Genomic DNA, 20,693 nt, shown 5'->3' on the forward strand with positions numbered 1-20,693 from the left:
CTTTCCTCAACCAAGGCATCGCCACCTTGGCAGGGGGCTCCGTCGCTCTATCGATTTTCTTTCCATGGCACATTGAGAGATTCGCCCGAGCTTTTTGATGAAATATCGAAAATGGATCGACAGGTACCGTCATCATCCACCGACCGGTGAGCAAACAGGATCTTTCCTCGGCGGCGGCTGTCATATCCGCGCCAGCTCCACTAGGGAAGCCCAGCAGGGTCTGAGCGGGATCTACCAACGGTTCATGACTCTCGCAACGGATGGCGGGTTCTTGGATAGGGCTGTGCGGGCGCTGTGGACGAAGAGTTTCCGCACTCTAGTCGACTCACGCGGTCCACCAACTTGTTTTTCGTTTCGGCACAGACTTGAGTATATCTCTGCAAAAAAACGTATTGGTGTTACGACATCTTGTAGTGTCGGAATAGTTGGTAGAATGAAACAATATCAAGTGTAACCTGTACACCTGTACACCGCATGTTCCTTCCTCCAAACACTGCAGAAAACATGGTTGCCATGCTATATCAACTGCCATATTGCTGTCAATAGCCGACCCAAGCGTATCATCCCTCCGGCTCCGCGACACCCGGCGTGATTTACCGGTTCAGGGTCCTCGAGGGCAGAAGAAGTTTATCCCCCGAACTATCGAACCCTCGGTATCGACTAAACCCTCATGCTTGAGCCGTGTTCTCCCTGTGGAATCCATTTGTGAAGATGCGGATCTGCATCGATGGTCGGATTTCGTCCAAGGCACGTCTGGACCAAAAACCTGCCATGGCGTTACATTGTGGCGCTGACATGTGTATGTGTGTGTGTGTTTCCCCCAACCACACACGCACTCGAAGAGGCAATATTTTAGACGGGTGCATGGGGAGGGGGAAAAGCGAGATCGAAGAAGACCAACCACACCGTCAGCGTTGCAGTAAGCAGTGTAAGAACCACATGGTTTATTGTCCTGCAGCAGCGACTGCAGAGCCCGCGGGCCGTGGCGGCATGATGTTTCTATTGACTGATTCCTTCACGCCCCCGTCCGCTTCTTCGAGCGGATGTTGTATTGAGGCCCAATACACTTGGTTTATATTGCAAACGTACTCGTGCCATACTTCTCAGAAGGCCAGTCGAAAGTTAGATGGTAACGACCTGGACGGAACAGAGAAAACGAACAGATAGACACGCTAGGCGCTTTACCCGGCCATAACACACGAGATGGACGTTAGGATGTCCCCTCGCGCTGGGTAGGGTTCGACCGAATGCATCCCCGTCTGATCTGCAACTCCCGAGGTTTCCGTGGCCCAAGCTCGATGTTCATATTTTCCCGCTCCGTCTCTTGTTTACAGTAAAGCAACGTCCTCATCGCCAGGCTGTTCTTCGTTATGTGGGATGCCGTTCAACGTAGCTCGTAAACCGCGTCGCCCCCACGGCACCAGTCATGTACATGCAGCACAATGAAGGAACGAGGGGATAGGACCGCTGGGCACACTGGGTATCATCTCGTCGATCGATCACTCGTCGTTGAGCATCAACACGGGACCATTCGAGTGTTCCTCAAAGAAGGAAGCTCTTTCTGGTCTTGGCACCCAGGACTAGTAGTCATAACCCTTGCCGTAGATGATGACAGCCGGCATACTCCCACGATCCGACGCGGAAGGTCGCATGGAGCCTCGAGTACCCAAGCCCGTGTCTTTCTTTATCTCGTGAGAGAATGACGACGAAAGGGCAGCCCACTGCCAGAGCAAAAAGCCCGGGCGCCCAATAAACCACGCCTCTCGAGCTCAAGAAGGAAGTTCCCAACCAAAGCAGTCTTGGGGGTTGTACGCATGTGGCCGTGTTAGGTCGGAGAGATATGTGTATGGGGGTGTGTGTGGGTTGGCATGTGCCGAAGGCGTCACGGCTGCCAAACGGGCAGGTAGAGTTGGAGTGCGTCCCCGGGCCGGCAGGTGATATGGCTACTGGGAGACAGACTCTGGGGTCGTGGCCGGCCGGCCGCGCGATGTAGGTAGTGTAAATGGGACGGGCTAGATCCTTGGGCGATGCATGGTGAGATGGTTTAAATTGGGTTGACTTGCAGGGAGAAGTGAGTCGCGCATATCATGTCATGTTTGATTCTGCAGTGGCGGTGCTGCTGCGGGACGATTGGTGTCGTGATTGCTTCCCAGTTTCCTGTACAGGAAGGCTGGTAAGTCAGTCAAAGCTGTTGCGTTGGCCATATGCCAGTTGATTCCAACGTTGGCATATCCTTTGATACCAGACTACCTGTCTCTATCCATATCCTGAGGTGCAGTAAGGATCAGGTTGAGTTGCAGGTGACCATCGGACGGCCGGAGCCCGCCGATCCTCTCTTCCAACGCCATCCATAACCCTGTCTCTTGTTCTTGTCTCTCTCTGCGTGTGTCTCTTTCTGGCACCTCCAACAGCTTGGCGGCAACCCCGGGTTATGCTGTCAGAAGAATGGGAGGGAAAACAGAGTTTCGGTGAACTGCCCGGTCAATATGGATATCCCGCAGTACCACCACGCCGCCCAATTTTTTAACGTATGTAGCAGCACTATCTTTGGCACCGTCACTGCCGCCAGGGCCACGGTCCGGCCGTTGCATTCAATATACGGCGCGGCTTTTCCATCCCTCTGCTCCCGCATACGCACATGTCAACGCAAGTGTCCTTTGCTTTCCAGGGGAAGATTTCCATGCGTTTACCAGACGCGGTTTATGCAAGGACGACGACATCCCCTTCTTGGCATCGCGGCGATTCGGCGAGAGATGACGAGCACCGCCGCGATGCATGAGACTGTTCATTGCTTCGCGTCACGCGCAAGACTAGTCGACGATGCTGGACGACGGTCTGAGTGGCTCTCATCGTGGCTAATTCGACACTGACAAAGACCTTGCCTGCCCGGGATGCTTGGTCGGCGTCTGTGGACTTTTAACCGCGCGGCGTTTACGACAGGATCCCCTGATAGACCCCTCCATCAAGACGACGAAAAAACTCTGAACTAAAACGATTGAGCTCGCGTGGTTTAAAGTGGGCAGTCGTCCAACTTTCTCTAGTCTACCTAGAGTTTTGCTCCCCCATCAGCCGGGAAAAACATCGGGTCAGTAGATGGCAAAGTGTAATACATCAGTCAGCAAATGTAGACGACGCCAGTGGAGTTGAGCTGATGGGGGGGTTTGGGGCGAAAGTGAGCCGTGGTGAAGGGTTCCTGGTGTATGTTGGGCTTGCGTATCTCTGTCATTTTCGTAGGGTTAGGGGAGTAAAAAGAGGATCGAGGCGAGCGAAATGGGATGGTTCAGGACAAGGTTGGGCTGTCGAGGTGGTTGGAGGGCTGATCCCCGTCGGTTGTAGCCGCTCCAACTGACGGCTGCCGTTTGGAAGCGCGATGCTGTTGATCAAGAGATCGCGGGATGTCAACGTCAATCTTTGTCCGGTTCAGGTCTGCCGTCTCAGGCACCCGAGGGGGGACAGCAACGACCGTGTCGAGTTCTAGCCTCAAGGAGTCGAACGGGGTTCGTCTCGACGTTGCGGATTTAGAGGGGTGGGATCTGGAGTAAAGTCGGTGTGCCGGGGTCTTAGCAACTTCGCAGAGAGGGGCGAAGTGGATGAGGGGCAACGCGGTACAAGGTGTGCCGCGGTGTGTGCGTGTGTGTGTCTGTTTGTGCGACCTGAGTGACGGTGAGAGCCGGTCGTGGAAAAGAGGGGAGGGGAAGAAGGAAACTCCGCAATGGACGGTCCGATTGCGACGGCGACGGCGCCGCAGGTCCCCTTCCGGGTTCCGGGGTTGCTTTCAGGCGACGGCACGTCAGTGGAGGGAATTTTGTTGTCCAACGTCGTTTTAGACGAGGAAAGAAAGGGACGAACACCCCCCCTGGTTGGTGATCGTCGCTCCGTACGGCCGGCCATGACGATGAGATTTGGAGAGGGCGGGGGACTCGGATTGGGGATTGGTTTGTTGAGGAATCTTGGGTGTCGTAGGGCGCGGTGTTGCAAAGTCACAAACTAGGCAATGGGCTAAGAGATCGGTGCCTGTCAGGATCAACTCTCCTGTTCCGACAGCCCCGAGGACCAATGCCGTTCGGGCGTTGTTGACGGGTATCAAAGTTTCGTGATCGACGGTACAGCATTATGTACGAATATTAGTTGGTTGTCTCTCGGTTTCCATTTTGACAGGGAGTTAGACGTGGTATCATTTTCCGGGGTAAAAAGGTCCGTCAGAGGATGTCTAAATCCGCGGGGTTTTTTCTTATTTGCATGTCAAACAATTCTCGAAGGCCTCAGGTGTGTGATCTGTATCAAGGGGAAGGACGGAAGGGGGGTTTCGTTTGGAGCTGTCACGGAGGTTTTTTTATCGTTTAATCCCGGGGTGTGTTCGGTGCTATATATGGAGCTGCGTTTCACGATAGTTCGATCGGCCAAGACGTCTGGCCCCCAAGGCTTGTCACGGAAGCGCGCGTATCCGCGATGGGGGGAGGTCTTGTCGTCTTATTCTCGAAACATCAGACCAGGACAGAAAACCCAAAGGATTTGAATATGGGGCTGCTTCTGACGATGCGGTCACAGATATCTGCATGATCAGAACTGGAGTGTCGCATATGATGGATGATCTTTGGTACGGCATGCTCCACTGCTAAGCATTTGGGCTTCGGGTTTTGGTAGATGCTTTGATTATACAACTTCAGGACAAGAAAGTTAGCGAAGTATTCTGGGAGGATGTGTGCAATCTAGGCGCTGGCCATCAATGTTCTTAGATACATGGAAGATACCAAGTCTTGGTGGCTCAAGAGAATGTCCACGAGGAGCAAAGGCACGTGAGCTCTCCTGCAAGTTTTTGCGTTCCTCTCTGCTTGTGTCGTTGTAATGTCTCGGTGGATGCAACTAATAAGTTGTGCAAATCTTGACATGTAATGATATGTCAGATTCCAGTGTCTGATATTCGCAACCAGGTCAGTCGCAGCTTGCACGAGATGACCTCAAGTTCTTTCTGGTCTCTCGTGCGTGTATTTCTGGCTGCATAAAAGCAAATTGACAGCGTGAGAAATGCTGGGCCTAGTAGGCCATCTCATCCTTGTCATCTTCAGATGGTGAATTCAGAGCTGAGCTGCGGCATAGGAACCTCTACTAGGACGCTGATGCTATATTGATGTTGAAGAATCGCTCGAACTTCCCCGTTGAAGAGATGATTAAAAAGGATAGCTGTTCAATCAGACTTAGAAGGCATATATTTGCTCCTACTCGCCTGGCGTTTCGATGTAAGTGAAATGCCTTTGTTTATAGAACTTCGTTTCTCTATTCGACACAGGAGGGACGATGTTGATTTCACTGTTGCTCCTTTTCTGCAAGACGAGGCCAAGTGAAATTATCTTGGAGAAATATGAGAGACACCATGACAACCGAGGACGAAAACGAGAACGACGAACCCTGCAGCGGCTGCGGACTGCGTTCGCTCGAACTGGAAACTCAAAGTCTGAAGACAACAGAAACATGATAGACAAAATCAACATGAATGACAACAGGAGCAGACAACGACATGCGGCCCTCGAAAACTCTCAGCTACTTCTATGAATTGGCAAGGACGCAGTCTTCAGTGTTGTCAAGTCTCATGCACCCTCCTCAAGTTCCCAGAGCGCCATTCCAGCTCCTGCACTTACGCCAGCACAACAAACACCACAGCCAAAAGTTCACGATGCTTCATTGAATCAACACATCCAATCACTCCCACAACTCAGAAGAACGCAAATCGACTTTTTGGTCAATCCCAAGACCAAACTAAGTTTTCTCTTCTTTCCCAGCCACAACTGACACGATTCGCCAGCCCGCCCCATCCATGCGGGCCCGCATCATGCAACTCATGCTCCATAATCCATCTCCGGTCCTCGAATCGTCAACCAAGGAACCCGGGTTTCTCCGGTTCCTTCGCAATTGCCCAGATCGTCTAGTTGGTTAGGATGATACGTTGTGGTCTTGTTACGCAGCAGTTCCGTGTTGACGGCGGTTCGAATCCGCCTCTGGGCATAATCTTTTGCATTTTGTTTCATTTTTGAGTTCTCGTCTTCTTTTGTGCGATGATACTTTCAACGAAACCCACTCATTGCTCAGATAGACAGGAAGACAGACAGGCTTATAATGTCCGAAAACAAGCTATTACTATCTTCTGTGTGCTTGCTTCCTGTCTTACACGGAAACTTATGGTTCAAAGTGTTGTTGGCCGATAATTAATTCTTGTTTTTTTAGGATACTTTACAAACACAATTCTTCAGTCGCAATCACTGATCTTCTGGAAAGCCCGGAAGCCCCGACTCATGAAGGCTGTTCGACAGGCCGACCAAATGAGTCGAGTCAGTCAGAGAAACGCGAAACACAACACGCCAAGCAGCTCTACAAAACCTTCCAAGCGAATCCTCAGAGAGCATAGACACGAACTCAACTTGAGATTGCCAGAGCCACACACCCTCAGCGGCACGTCCGGGGCCGGACCCAAAACACCGACTCGTCGTCCTCTTCGGCGATCCGGTCCCCGCAAGGTTCCCGAGAACAGCCAAATCCCGGGCATCAACGGTACTTTCAGGCCAGGTAGTCTGACATCGAGAGCTACGGGACAATCTCATGCAAAGGTGAGGCCGCCCAGAGAGGCATCGCTCAGTCGTCGTGCGATGGCATCGAATAGAACAGTCCCATTTTTCCTTGGTATACAACGGCCCGAGCACCTCGTGTCTCGTGGCCGGTTCATCTATTAACAGACGCGAAAACCTCACCACAAACCTCTCACATGGGAGGCGTCACTTCATATTTCGATCCCTGATCGGCCACCTGCAGCTGCTGGACACCATCCTGCCCGCACGCACGCGCCAATTCCAACCCTCATCGGACAACTCACCATCATCATCGAGTGCCTTCACCTACTTCCCGCATACACCCCCGCAGACCCCTTATTCGCCAAGGGCGCCACTCTCCATGAGGCTCTGGTAGAACTCTGGCTCCAGGAAGGTCGCCACGCTCACGTCTTCGCTCAGACCCTTTCTCCTCCTCGTCTTCAACACAAAGTCCCTGGCCGTAGCCTGCGCGCTAGCCGGCTGCAGCGGTCGGATGATGACCTCCTTGTCGAGCGGGTCGCCAGGTACGATGCTCCAGCTGTCAAAAGTCAGACTGACCATGGCCATGCCCTTCGTCTTGATGCGCAGGTCCGTCTCGAAACCAAAGGAGTCGATGACGGGGATGAGGCCATTGACACGGTAGAGGGGAGTACCCGCCACCGGTCCGTCCTGGAGAACATGACCGCGGCGTCTAGCCAGCGTCGTGTAAACCTCCGTGGCAGAGTCTTCCGGTCCCGTCACCGAGACGGAGTACAGGGGCTCCATCAGTCGAGGCGAGGCCATCAGGAAGGAAGAATAGCAAGCCCTGCGGGAGGTGGGGATGATCTGACCGCCTCCGCGGAAGATTGCTTCCGACGCCAACGACACATCCGTGATCCTGAACTTTGTATTTCGAATAGCTGTGAAGATATGGAGTTAGCGGATGGTCACCGGTGAGCTCGTGGAGGCTGGGGAGTGGCCTGATGTGGGGACAGAATTTCTGCTGAGGGCCGTGCCCCCATCCCGGTCAACCACAGCCCCTAGAGGCATGGTCGTAGGAAATAGGTCTCGTGCGCAGAAGCAGGTTTTGGTCTGACAGCTTGGGGTACTGAGGGGATACCGGCTTCGCTGCTAATGCAAGCCATGCCCAGGAAACCCAACCCCAACCCCCGTTCCATGTGTTGGACCCTCCCGGGAGCTAGTCCCGCCTGGTTGGGGACCAATGGCGGCTGTGGAGGAAGGTTTTCGTGGACAATACGAAAACAGGAGGCGAGAGTGGACAGGGGAAAGAAAACAATAGACTTACGCTCCTCGCACAGGGGCCCTTCTCTGGTTGCCCAGCTAAACCCTTGGCGGATGGTCTCCTTGACCGTGGTCAGGAGTTTCTTGTCGACCTGCAGGTTGTTAGCTTGTTGGTTACTTGAACGGGGTCGGTGACAAGGCCTTACCTCGGAGGGTAACGTGTCGTCTTGGAGGATGTTGGGGCCCATCTCGTCAGGACCGAATGCCCAGATGCTTCTTGCTGCCAGCTTGTCCCAGCCGTAAGTCTCCTCAAAGTAGCTGGCCGTTTTGCGAATGGGGTCCCGGATCTTGACCTTGCCCGACTCGATGTCTTCCGAAATGCCCTTGTCCAGCTGCTCGGCGACCATGGTGATTTTGTTCTTCTTGTTTGGCGTGATGGCATAGCATTTGGTTGCCGACTGCTCCACCACCGTTTCGCAGAACCGAGTGACGGGATCAGAGATCTTGATTTCCATGTCGGCATAGAGTCGTCTCAAGTCGTGCAGAACACAGTCCATGTAAAGCTCGCCTGTGCCGAGAACAATGTGCTCTCCAGACTCCTCGACCTTGGTTGTGATCAACGGATAACTCTTTTGGATTTTGCGTAATCCGTCCAGCATCTTGGGCAGTTCTGAAGGGTTGATAGGTTCGACAGCAACCTTCAGCACCGACTCTGTGAAATGTGTGACGGGCTTGAAGATGTAGGCATCCTCGTCGTCCTCCAGCTTTGGCGGAACAAGGGTAGCCGTCTTGACGATAGAGTTGTCCACTCCGCTGAGAAGCACGTAGTTGCCTGCCGGCACTCCGTCGGTCGGAATGTTGTACCTCGATTCACCGATGAAGACGTCGGATATCGTTGCCATCGCCATGTCTTCGTCGTCGTCTGTCGAGTAGCCTTCTCCAAGGACTCTGACCTGCGTTCCTGGCTTCGCTGTACCGCTCAAGACACGACCAAAGGAGTAGAAGCTCTTGGCATCTGCTGTGCTGAAGAGCTTGGAGACATGGACCACGAGCGGCCCGTCCTGGTCGCAGGCCTTCATGGACCCGGCAATCTTAGTGTCGAGCGGTCCTGTGTAGTACTTCTCCAGGTATCGCTCAGCAGCCTCGTTTGGTGAGGGAATGTGGCGCACAATCATGTCAACGAAACCGTTGGAGGGGCCGAAGAACTGCTCGCAGACCAGCTTCAGTAGAACTTTGGCGTCGGACTTGTACTGAGAGGGCTTCAGCGTGATGCCCAAAGTGCTTAACACCCTCTTCAACTCTTCGGGGGTGTCGCTGATAGTATGTGTGAAGATCTTGTAGATTGGCTCCAGGACGAACTTGACGAACGAGCGGCTCGAGTGAGTCTCGGTCGGTTTCCTTGTGAAGTTGCGCTTCTCGGGGTTGAAGTAGATGTCTCCCCATAACCTCTTGGCGAAGTCCTCCGTGTTGACACCGCCGTAGGTATCGGTGTACATCTTGGAGAACGACTGCAGAGTGAAGCACCAACCCATATCTGTGCATGCGAACAAGACGTTGCCCTTCTCGGGGCTTATCCTCTTAGCCTCGCCCTTGCCTGGGATCGTGTTTTCGATGACGGTGTTGACCTCCTCCACGACATGCTTCAGCTTGAAGTACGCGTCCTTGGGGGGCAGCTTCAACTCCAAGATGAGACGGTCCATCTTGTTGATGATGAGTGTGATGGGTATGTCCTCCAAGACCGCGTGCTTGATAATCTGCTCCGTGTTGACCTGAACGCCCTCGACCACATCGACGACCAAGCAGACACCGTCGGCAAGTCGCAAGCTGGCTGCGACCTCGTCGACGAAGTTGACGTGGCCGGGAGTATCAAGAATGTTGACCAGATGCGACTTTCCCTTTGTGCTCTGCAGGACCAAGCTCATAGGCGACGCTTTGATCGAGACTCCCCTCTCCCTCTCGACAACGTGCACGTCGGTGTATCTGAGTTGTTCGTCTCGGTTCTTGCCGACCCGGCGCTCGAGTCTGTCGGTGATGTCGTGGGTTTCGAGGACCAGCATGTCCATGAAAGCAGTCTTTCCGTGGTGGAGGTGACCTGCCAGTGCGACGTTGCGTATTTGCTCGGGGAAGTTCATGAGGTCTGTCATGAAGCTGCGTTCGAAGAAAACGGGAGGGAGGTCGGTCTCCTCAATGTTGAACTTCTTCTGCTCGACGGGAGCAATGATGGGTTGCGTAAGGAGCTGCTCGTCCTCCTCCCGAACCAGGACCTCAACCTCATCTCCATATACTTGTTGCGCCGTGGGATAGTATTGCTTGTCTTCGTGAAGGATGATCGCGTTCGATGGGCCGTCGTCTGGTCTAGTGTCAGTAGGAACCCCCCAACAGCGTCGCATGATAACTGACCATCGATTTCCATCAGCTCCTGGCCCGTGGGCGCAGGCGCTTCGCTGGCGTCATCGCCATAGTAGTCCGCATCCACTCCCCGTTCAGACGCCTCTTCAGACCCGACGTCTTCACCGATAAAGTTGCCGAACCTGTTCAAAGAAGTCAATTTAAAACCAAGGACATTTGAAACAGAGGAGACTCACTCGTCATAAAGATCATCCATCGTGACGTCCAAAAGTGAAGATGTGGAATTGGTTGCGGTTTGCCGATGGACGATGCAGATTCTCACCAGCCCCAGGCGCGTCTCGAATGACGCCCTGCCTGGCAAAGTTTCTTGCAAGGCTACAGTGTGGCTGGTGTGGGCGAGTGGCTGCGAGCCGAGGCTGAAGCTCAACAAGATTACTCATTGGTTGCACGGTCAACGCTAGAGAAGCAGGTACGTAGGGGTATGACAGGGGGTCAATGCTCCCAAAGCAAAGCTGCTGCGCCACAGGTCCCGGGAGTCCAGCTGTGCTAGGGTCGGAGCAACCCCACCAAACACCAAAAGGCGGCGAGGAGGGGTGGAGGATCGAGGAGCACGTCTTCCTAATAAGTGAGCCAGCGCCCAACAAAATTGTTTGTTTGCTTCCGTTCTTCCTCAGGTCACACAAAACCACACGACGGTCCTCCGGTTCTGCTCTCGACACCATCCTTCGTACCACAAACTCCCCGAGTCTCACACCACGAAACATTCACAATGGCCAACCTTCCCCCCGTCTACATTGTTTCTGCCGCCAGAACCCCCGTTGGTTCTTTCCTTGGGTACGTAGGAGTCTGCTCCGACGATTGAATTCTTGACCGCGTCGACCAAGAAGCTAACACGTCTTGCCCGGTATAGCTCTTTGTCTAGCCTGAGCGCCACGCAATTGGGCTCTCACGCCATCAAGGGTATGCAGATATCTTATCAACGGTCCGAACCGCGGGGCAGCCCACCGCTAACCCCTCCACAGCCGCCGTTGAGCGTGTTCCCCAGATCAAGCCCGAGGATGTCGAGGAGGTCATTTACGGCAACGTCCTGTCCGCCAAGTATGTCTCAAACCAGGATCATCTAAAAAAGCAAACATGTTTGCTGACTCTTCTCTAGCCTCGGACAGGCCCCCGCCCGCCAGTGCGCCCTCGGAGCCGGCCTCTCTCAGGGAGTCGCCGCCACGACTGTCAACAAGGTCTGCGCCTCCGGTATGAAGGCCATCATCCTCGGTGCCCAGACCATCCTTACCGGCACCGCCGACATCGTCGTCGCCGGTGGCACCGAGTCCATGACCAACACCCCCCACTACCTCCCCGTCCTCCGCAACGGCGCCAAGTACGGCAACCAGACCCTCGTCGACGGTGTCCTCCAGGACGGTCTCACCGACGCCTACGGCAAGAAGGAGCACATGGGCATGGCCGCCGAGCTTTGCGCCAAGGACCACGACATCACCCGCGAGCAGCAGGACGAGTACGCCATCAACACCTACAAGAAGGCCCAGGCCGCCACTGAGGCCGGCATCTTCGCCAAGGAGATTGCTCCCATCGAGGTCTCTGGCGGCCGCGGCAAGCCCGCCGTCAAGGTCGACCGCGACGACGAGGTCAAGAACCTGAACGAGGAGAAGCTCAAGGCCATGCGCCCTGCTTTCATCCCCAACGGCGGCACCGTCACCGCCCCCAACGCCGCTCCCCTCAACGACGGCGCCGCTGCCGTTGTCCTCATGTCCGAGGCCAAGGTCAAGGAGCTCGGCGTCACCCCCATCGCCAAGATCCGCGGCTGGGCCGACGCCGCCCGCGAGCCTGAGCGCTTCACCATCGCCCCCGCGCTGGCCATCCCCAAGGCCATCAAGCACGCCGGCCTCACCGAGAAGGACGTTAACTTTTACGAGATCAACGAGGCCTTCTCCGTCGTTGCCCTCGCCAACATCAAGCTCCTGAACCTCGACCCCGAGACCGTCAACGTCTTTGGTGGCTCCGTCGCCATCGGCCACCCCCTGGGCTGCTCCGGCGCCCGTATCGTCACCACCCTCACCACCGTCCTCCGCGAGAAGAAGGCCAAGATCGGTGTCGCCGGTATCTGCAACGGCGGCGGCGGCGCCTCCGCCATCGTCATTGAGAGCCTGCAATAAGCGCGCTGCTGCCAAAGCACATGCTTTCATCCAGATTTCTCGGAGCTCCGAGCTGGTGCGGGTCTGAGCTGAGCAGAAACTAAAGGCAACTCACTCGGAGGGCGTGGTGGGGGAATGAATGGGCCTGGCGGCGGGGGGAACCCGAACATGCATCAAGGGGAAAAAAAAGGCCGTGGCCCCATCGGCGAGCAATACCGGCGGCAGATGCGCGCCGCGCGGGACGCACCTCTGTGTCTTATTTTTCTACATCTGCAGATATTTGACGCAAAAAAGTAGATCGTCACATACCGGTATCACCCGTTCCCACCCCACGGAACTCGCCAGGAAAAGAGAAGGATGAAAAAAAAGAGACTATACCAGCGTTTTAGATATAGCGCAAGCAGACATATTCTTTACCTAATATCACGAATCAGACGACTGCAACCTCTGTTCTTCAACACCGAGTGACCACTGACATCTTCGCATCCGCCGTGATCTGCGCCTTTTTTTGGTTTCTCCTTCGGCTAGTTCCTGTCGTGAAACTCCACACACGTTGCATCGTTCTGGGCTGTGGCTGTGCTGTCTGGTTATCAGATTTTTTCGATAATCTAGGTTCCCACTTGGCTCCAAAAACAACCGGCCTTGTTTTGGTGGTGAGTCGCAGTAAAACTGGCCATTTTACCTTTGGAACCCGATTAGTTGTGGTTCCCACATTGGGGTGTGTCAACAGCACACTGACTGTCAGCCATCGCGATATCGGCCGAAGTGGACCACATAGTCAAGGATCACTAATCCCAAGTATTCACCTATCCGAAGCAAGCCATGAAGGCCATGGAGTCGTACGAACAAGCTCTTGTGCACAAGTTCTTGTGCTGCAACTATAACTATTGTACATACGTAGAGTGGTAGAAAAGGAAACAAAGAAAGAATCGAATTTGAGAACGCATTTCCAGACTCTTTCAACAAGCTCATGCGTGCTTCTACACAAACATCATCCCTCCCTCAAATGGAGAGAGCCTCCTCATTTTCCCTTCTTTTACCCCCGCCACTACAAGGCAAAACCATCCGAAATAGAAAGAAACGAAGCAACGCCAATTGCCCATCCCACGCCATCCATGCCAACCCCTCCCTCGTCAAATTAGGGACGAGGTCGGGATGTAAGAGACAAACCCATGTAAGTCCTGGGTAACATGGCAGCCATGCCAGTCTGCACCGCTATGCCGCCTGGTATCTTCGTAATAGTGAATTTCAGTCTTGAACCGCCTGTCTTTCAAGTGTAGCACACCTATTCTGCAGTGTCCATAGCGTCGCCGGCGTCCGAAGACGGAAGGACACCCTCTTTGAGCCAGTTAGACCAGCCTTCGTTGGACTTCTGGACATCTGCCTGGCTCATACCCTTCATCCAGGGACTGTTGAAGACAAACTTCTCGCGGAGCTTGGTGTCGCGCTTGTTGCTAGCGTTCTTGAGCCGCTCGAGATGACGCTCTTTTCCTTCTTTGTCTTTGGGGACATTGTCGTAGACGAAGTACTCAGAGGTTCCTGCCTTCCACACCATCTTACTGGAGTTGAGACAGATGCTGATCGAAAGGTCCTCATCATATGAGATTGGCTTTGGAATCTGGCTGTCGTCAAACTTCTCGTCACTCGCCGGCAGGTTGCGGGCCAGAACGGCCTTCTGAAGTTTGTGGCGCGGCACGCCCTCAGTGGGCTCAACCTGGATGAAGGACGAGATGTAGTATTGCCAGCGGTCCTTGGCCTTCATCTCATCCATGTAGAACGTCGTGTCCTCTCGCTGGAGCCAGCGCACCGTGGCTTCCGACTTTTGCGGGAACTGCCTCTTTGTTAGCCTGATACCTTGGGGGCGAATGCTTCGTTTAGTAAACTTACCCAGCAGATGACAAACATTTCGCCATCCTTCACACACTTTTCGGCGTATTTTCGTGCAGCAATCTCTGCCTGGTAGTTCGTCTCGTCCTTCTCACGATTGGTGAGATATTGTTGGATGAGGTCAGGAGTCTTCTCCTTCGAATCAGTGCTACTGCAGGTCAGGGCAAGTCGACAAAGAGTCTTCAACAGGTCCTGGATGGTGTACAGCTTCCAGCCGCTCTTGAGGTAGTAGTGGCGCAGAACATCCTGGTATCGGACTTCATCGATCTCGCCGGTGATGTACTCCTCGACAAGCTCAAGAGTCTTGGGCCAGAACGTAGATGTGGTGTCGTCAGGCGAAAAGTAGTTCAGAGTGTTGTCAGCCAAGCCAATCTCCTTGGCGGGGCGCGGGCGATTCACCCGGTTGATCTCCTCAATGACGCTGTCCTTACTCTCTTTTACATCCTTCAGACGGGTGTACACCGTCTGGAAGACGTTAAAGAAGACAAAGATTGACTGATTGCAGAAGAAGTTGTACCATGGGCGAGAGAAGAATCCATCAGCCTTCAGCTCACCATCCGCAGTCAGAAGCGTGTCGTCTCCCGTAGTGACGATGGGTTGCGGCACAATCGGCATCCAGCGCTCATTCGACACTTCAGGGCCGGCACCTTCTTCCGGAGCATCAGGCATTTCTTCCTCGTTGGCCGAACCGACTTCTGGCGTGGTTTCCTTGCTACCGGATGCAGCACTTCCCTCCTTTTGACCGCGGGGCTTGGATCCATTGCGACCAGGATCGAGGACACCACGTAGCAAGTCGCCCCTTCTACCGGTGCGGCGGCTACGGCCGTTGGTGAGCTCAGCTGGAATGGCTTCTTCGGTGTCGTCCTCTTCTGAAACGTCTTGGAGTCTGGGCAGGCGGCCCTCAATATCCTCCTCGGGGATGTCGAAGAAGGAGGGAACGAAGGTCTCATAAAACTCCGTGATGCGCTCCTTTTCCGGCACACTATGCTGGCCACTGCTCACAGTGTAGAGCATCATCAGACGGAGAAGCTCGACGATGACCTTCTTATCCGAGAAGTCCCAAACGAGCTGGTGACGGGGGGCCTTGCCTCTCAAGCTACGTTGACGTCTCTGCTCCTCGGCCTTCGTCTTGATGACGTCGACGAGGTGTTTGGCGGAAAGATTCCTCTTGTCATTCTGCTTCACCAAAATGCCCATGTGGTCGAGACTCTTCAGATGCATGTGTTCGACTTGTGCGTGCCACACCTTCTCCCACTCGCGCTGCGAGAAACGCCACTCTTCGTCCTTTTGCTTCATGCGAGTCAGGACGATAGGAACGACGTTAAGCGGGTTAGAAAACAAGTCGTTGACGACGTCGGGTCCTCTTTCGCCGTAGATCTTCTTGCAGACACGCTTGAAAACTGACGTGCTGTGGCCAGCAAGGGCTTGCGGCATCTGAAAGTGCTCACGCTCCATTGGCGACATGACGCTGATCTGCTGCGCAACAGGCTCCAAAAGCTGGATGCACTTGAGGTTGGCTTCGATGTTGAAGTCATAGTCATGACGTTCTTCCTCGATGCGGTGGAGGCCTTCCTCAAATCCATTCTTGCGATGCGCAACAAAACCGGAGTCCTCAGATGCCCAGGTCGGGTGAGATGCCCAGTCGTCATTGAGAACCGAGTTACACAGTTCGTCGCGACCACTGCAAGGCTTGAGGCGTTCCTGGATGACGGTCAGATGCGTTCAATATCGCAATGAAGTGGATTATACATACCCGTTTGGGAAGAAGGCGGTAGCTAGGGCCGTAGCCACGGCAATTGCTCAGTGATACCTTGCCACTAGGCGGGGCTGGGCGGTTATCGACAACCTCGTCATGTGGTTCGTATTTGAGGAACGCCTTCCAAAATCCCATGAGCTCAGGGTTCGCGGCGAAGAAGACGCTGCCCTTGTGGAAAACGGTGTTGCGATCGATGATGGACTGGCTGAACAGGTTGCAGACTTTGAGGAACTCATTGAACGCCGTCTTGTTGCTGAGGTACTTCTTGACCTTCTCGAAGAAGGCAATCTCATCGGAGTTTGACGTGGTAGATGCGGGAGGTCCCAAAGGCTCGGGCAGGATCGGGGTCAACGTCGGCTCGATCGCGGGCGCATCAGCAGCGAGACCCTTGTTGTGCGCCAACTTCGCTCGCTTGTTGACGCCGACGGCAGGAGGCGCGCCGGGGGCAGCTCTGTTTGCGGGAGGCGGCACTTCAGCGACAGCAGGCGGTGGAACAGGTGTCTGCTTGTCAGGTCTCGGTCGCTTCTTGTTGCTTTCCTTGGATGCGCTCGGAGGCGCAAAGCTCCCAAGGGGAGGCATCTTCTGGCCGCTCATCGGTTGAGGTGTTTGGTTAGGTCCAGGGCCAGGCGGCTGTTCGTCTCCAGGGCGGCCAGGCGTACCCTTGGATTGGCCGGCAGACTCTGGAAGGAACTGCTTGAAGTCCTCAAGCAAATCCGGCGCAGTGTGGAACAAGGTGGTGACTTGAGCGTACACGTCTTGAATGGGCTTTTGCTCCCGTTGGTAGGTTTGCAGGATTTCGAGAAATTGTTTGTAAATCTCAGGCTTATCCTGGAAGCGGTTCTGCAGCGTGGTTAGTGCGCGAGGTCTCAGACTAATTTTTTCCCTTTCGCAAGTTGCGCGGGTGAACTTGCCTTTATTTTGTTCACGTAGCTGATCGCGTGGTTGAACTCGACAGGTCCGCGGCGCTCCAAGTTTGCCTGCTGTTGTTGCTGGCTGGTGTTGCCGTTGACAGCTGTGGGTCCGGTGACGGGAGTTGGAGTGTGCGCGTTGCGAGGCGGCTGCTGCGCGTTGGCAGCGTTGGCAGCGTTCGCACCCTGAGGACCGCGCTGGCCAGCTCCGTGGGCTTCGAAGGCAGCAGCCAAAGTTTGCGCTGGACCAAAGGGTCCAGGACCGTTTTGCACGGGTGTACTAAAGTTGGCCTCAGGACTCTCGATGCTGTGTTGAGGCTGCTGTGGCTGTTGTTGCGGTTGCTGCTGCTGCTGTTGCTGTTGCCAATTGGGACCGCGCTGCTGAGGAAACAAAGGCTGCGAAGCACCACCTGGGTGCGGATGACCACCGTCGACTTGCGCGCCTCTCCCAGCGATGGACTGGACCGTTGTACCCATCGGCGTCGTAACTCTGATGGTGTTCGGATCGTTGCCGGCGCCGCACTCTATCCGGTACCCGGGCGGCAGGAAGGTATTGAAGCCCTGGATCAAGTTGGGATGCCCGGCGAATAGCTCCGATACACGGTTGATGACCCCGGGAGTGTCGATGCTACTTTTGGTCAGTCATGCCACGGCAAAGGGAGACATCCATTACACGTACGCTTGACTCTTGAAATCTTTCATGATATCAAGAAAGCGGTTATACACGTCCGGCTGGTCGTGGAACTGCACCTTGACCTGGTCCAGATACGTCAAGGCATCCTGTCACCCGTGGTCAGCTCAACATCTTAACCGCCAAGCACATCTCCAATTCCCAAGTTTTACTTGAACCATGCCAGGCGCGTCCGCCATCGCGCTTGATGCGTTGGAATGCCAGGCTACGCAGGAGTATGGATGAAATGACAACAATGGTTATGATCGGATGAAGTGAATACGGGAAGTGATGGAATACGAGCGAGACTCGGCGACATGGACAGTATATGCACGCGGGGCGCCCTGCATCCTACCTGCCTGACCTGCGCCGTATCGGCGCACCAGCCCACACTGGTTTCCACTTTGGGTGGTCAAGCCGCAGGCAAGAGCAGGCGCGCCAGTCCGGGGTGTTGTCTGGTTACGCGAATTTCGTAAGGCAAAATCCGACTTACGTTCAGAATTGGCTGCTGGCCATGGGCAATACCTTGCCCTTGCTGCTGCATCTGGCCTTGGCCACCAGGAGCGGCGCCGGCGCTGCTGGCATTATTTCCACCGCTACCTCCGTAGGGTCCTTGTTGCATCGGTTGGCTCTCGCGCTGCTGCAACGGCCCTCCAAAGATAGGAGGACCGCCGTTCGCGGCGCCGAGAGAGTTGTTGGGAGGGCCGGCCGTGTGAGGGATCGGAGCGAACATCTGGTGCTGGCCGGTCGGGTTATTCGGGCCACCATGCTGCGGTGGTCTATTGCTGTCGGGCTGAAGAGGGCCACCGAAGTTCGCGCCAGGCCCGGATGGAGCACCGAGAGGCATCGGGGGACCTGAAGAGCCAGATCCGTGGTTGGCGAGCAGACCGCCAGGGCTGTGGATCGCGCCCATCGCACGGGATGCGACGGGCTGGTGTATCGGAATCGAGCCGGCATTACTGTGGTGAGGAGGGCCCGGGGGATAGCCCTCGCGAAGGCGCCTTTCGGCTTGTTCTTGTTCGTGTCGTTGTTCCTGGTCACGTCGTTCTTTCTCGCGTCGGTCCATTCTGTCGGCCTCCATGGCCATGAGGCGACGGTTCTCCTCCATGGCGTCAAGTGAACGCTCGTCAGCGGGCTTCCCGCTCATCATCCTGAGATCGATCGTCTTCTGTAAGGCAGACATCAGCGACACGCATAAGAAGGAAAGGGCATGAGGAAGTCGGAGGGGTTGTGGGAGCTGGCGCAAGCGCCCAAAGAGGGGGGCTGGATATTCAACCGCGCAAGCTTTGCTTCGTCGCCAGAAGCTCAGGAGACAGGGGTTGCGAGGGAGTCGAACATGACTTACAGACTGATGATGCTACAACCGATCTTGTGTCTACATGAGGGGAACGGCGATGGGTCTGGAAACGCGGTATTGCAGGCTAACAATAACGTCACGCAGAGAAATTTCGTGATGGTATACGAGCTTGCAGCTGGTGCTCAAACCCCTTCCCGGCTGATTGGCACGAGAACCAGGCCGAGCGCGGAAATTGCCGTATCACGTGGAGATAGCGTCAAAACTCTTATCAGCAGGCCCACAAGTGATTTCATCCCATCTTCTAGTCCCGGTGTTTGTCCGGAAGCGCTGAAGAATGCGACAACAGCTTCACTATGCAAGAGAGGATCGAGTAATCAAGTAATGACGAGCGACTTGCTTCCTTCTTGCGTTGCTCTCAACTGTCTGAGTTGTATATCGGAGGTTTTCACGGAGTCAGAGGTCAAACAATGCAAAATCTGCAGCCACTGTGAGTGCCACTGGTATCTGCAGCGAAGATCGGCACAGCCCTACATTGGGTATTTGCAAAGTAGTATTTCTCGCTTTTGCTGAAGAAATGCGTGGGAAATCATGTCGTATTTCATGTGCTCTCTGCGGGTATCCGATACTAGCCTCATCACTCGTGACGACTCCTCACACTGGCCGAGCCCAGCGCTATCTAATGCCTTGCGCTTCATACGTAGTTGCGAACCTCCTTGATGATCCACTGCCAGCAGTTAGCTTTAGTCTCAAGCTCCGGAAGTACGCAGACTGCAGCTTTGCGTCTGCAATGGAAAACACCTACCACTTCGCCATTAGCGACGGTGCTTGCGACGCTGACCACCTCGATGTTTCCAGGCTGGATCTGCGCATCCTGTTAGCAAACGTCGCAAAGTCTCAAGAAACAAAATGCATCTTACAAACTTGGTGCCGTCCCTATTCTCCCACCAGACATCCCTATCGTCGCCGACCGTCTTGGCCTTGTGATTCTCGGGCCACGGGCTCACGGTAACCATGTGCGCCTCGACGAAGCGGCGAATGTTCCTCTGCGCCCTCTCCTGACCGTCGCCGCCCTCGTAGGCGCTCTCGCCAAAGTGTTGGTATTCCTTGGGGTCCTCCCAGGGCTTCCGGGGCAGGTTCTCGACGGCGGAGTTGAGCGGCGCCAGCACCGTTGTGTTCTGCGCCTTATCATCCAGGCGCCGCGACGCCGACTCGATGTCGCGGGTGAAGCTCGCGAAGACGTTGATGCTCCTGTCGCGGCCCATGACGTCGGACAACCTCACGCCGTCCTGAGCCGGAGGCCGTCCGGGGCCGGAGGGGTCTGATGGCGGAGGCATGGCTGGGCCGACGGGGTCCACGGGTGCGAGGGGCTTCTGACGGAGAATGCGCGGGGCGTACGAGCCGGAGCGTTCTACGGGCAGAGTATACAACTGCGCCGTCGCTACGGAGCAGGTGAGGAGAAGCAGGAGAGCGGTTGGCCGTTTCATGATGCTTCCAGGAATGTTTGTATAAGAGCCAGATCAAAAGCGTCGTCCTCTGCGGTTTGAGCCTCTGGTGGCGCGCGTCACTTCAGCGCACTTCAATTTGGCTGGCAGTCGGCTCTGCACCACGCAGGATGATGCGGTTGTGCGACAGCTGGATCCACGGGACCAGAATTCAGGAAATGCCATGACAATGATTGGACAGACGGTATCATGACATCATCCGTGCACCGCAGCGTGCAGTCTGTGGTGCCTTCCCGGCGGCAGCGGTACCTGTGACTTGCTGCGACCGACAATTGCAACACGAAGAGGACTGCGCATCGCGTCTCAACACGCGATACCGCATTTGTTCCAAGAATCGCAAAGCTTCCGAGAATGCAGTCACGATAATATGCCCACAGA

The 20,693-nt window shown here is 55.0% G+C and overlaps 3 protein-coding genes across 3 annotated transcripts; 1 reads left to right on the top strand and 2 right to left on the bottom strand.

The window, feature by feature from the left end:
- Positions 1–6,914: 6,914 nt before the first annotated feature.
- CkaCkLH20_06798 (elongation factor Tu GTP binding domain-containing protein) lies at positions 6,915–10,416 on the bottom strand (the record flags this gene model as incomplete). The annotated part of the gene is made up of 5 exons (XM_038889515.1): positions 6,915–7,477; positions 7,864–7,951; positions 8,006–10,149; positions 10,200–10,330; positions 10,385–10,416. The coding sequence occupies 5 exons, from the start codon at positions 10,414–10,416 to the stop codon at positions 6,915–6,917; spliced, it is 2,958 nt and encodes a 985-aa protein (XP_038745327.1).
- Positions 10,417–10,917: 501 nt separating this feature from the next.
- Positions 10,918–12,316, top strand: CkaCkLH20_06799 (acetyl-CoA acetyltransferase; the record flags this gene model as incomplete). The annotated part of the gene is made up of 4 exons (XM_038889516.1): positions 10,918–10,982; positions 11,059–11,108; positions 11,171–11,246; positions 11,305–12,316. 4 exons carry the CDS (start codon positions 10,918–10,920, stop codon positions 12,314–12,316), a joined length of 1,203 nt encoding a protein of 400 aa, XP_038745328.1.
- Positions 12,317–13,580: 1,264 nt separating this feature from the next.
- Positions 13,581–20,297, bottom strand: CkaCkLH20_06800 (histone deacetylase interacting; the record flags this gene model as incomplete). The annotated part of the gene is made up of 9 exons (XM_038889517.1): positions 13,581–14,126; positions 14,183–15,883; positions 15,936–16,778; positions 16,865–17,474; positions 17,526–17,626; positions 18,010–18,684; positions 19,511–19,537; positions 19,616–19,675; positions 19,731–20,297. 9 exons carry the CDS (start codon positions 20,295–20,297, stop codon positions 13,581–13,583), a joined length of 5,130 nt encoding a protein of 1,709 aa, XP_038745329.1.
- Positions 20,298–20,693: the final 396 nt, after the last annotated feature.

Source organism: Colletotrichum karsti (genome assembly GCF_011947395.1).
Source record: "Colletotrichum karsti strain CkLH20 chromosome Unknown Scaffold20, whole genome shotgun sequence".
NCBI lineage: Eukaryota > Fungi > Ascomycota > Sordariomycetes > Glomerellales > Glomerellaceae > Colletotrichum > Colletotrichum karsti.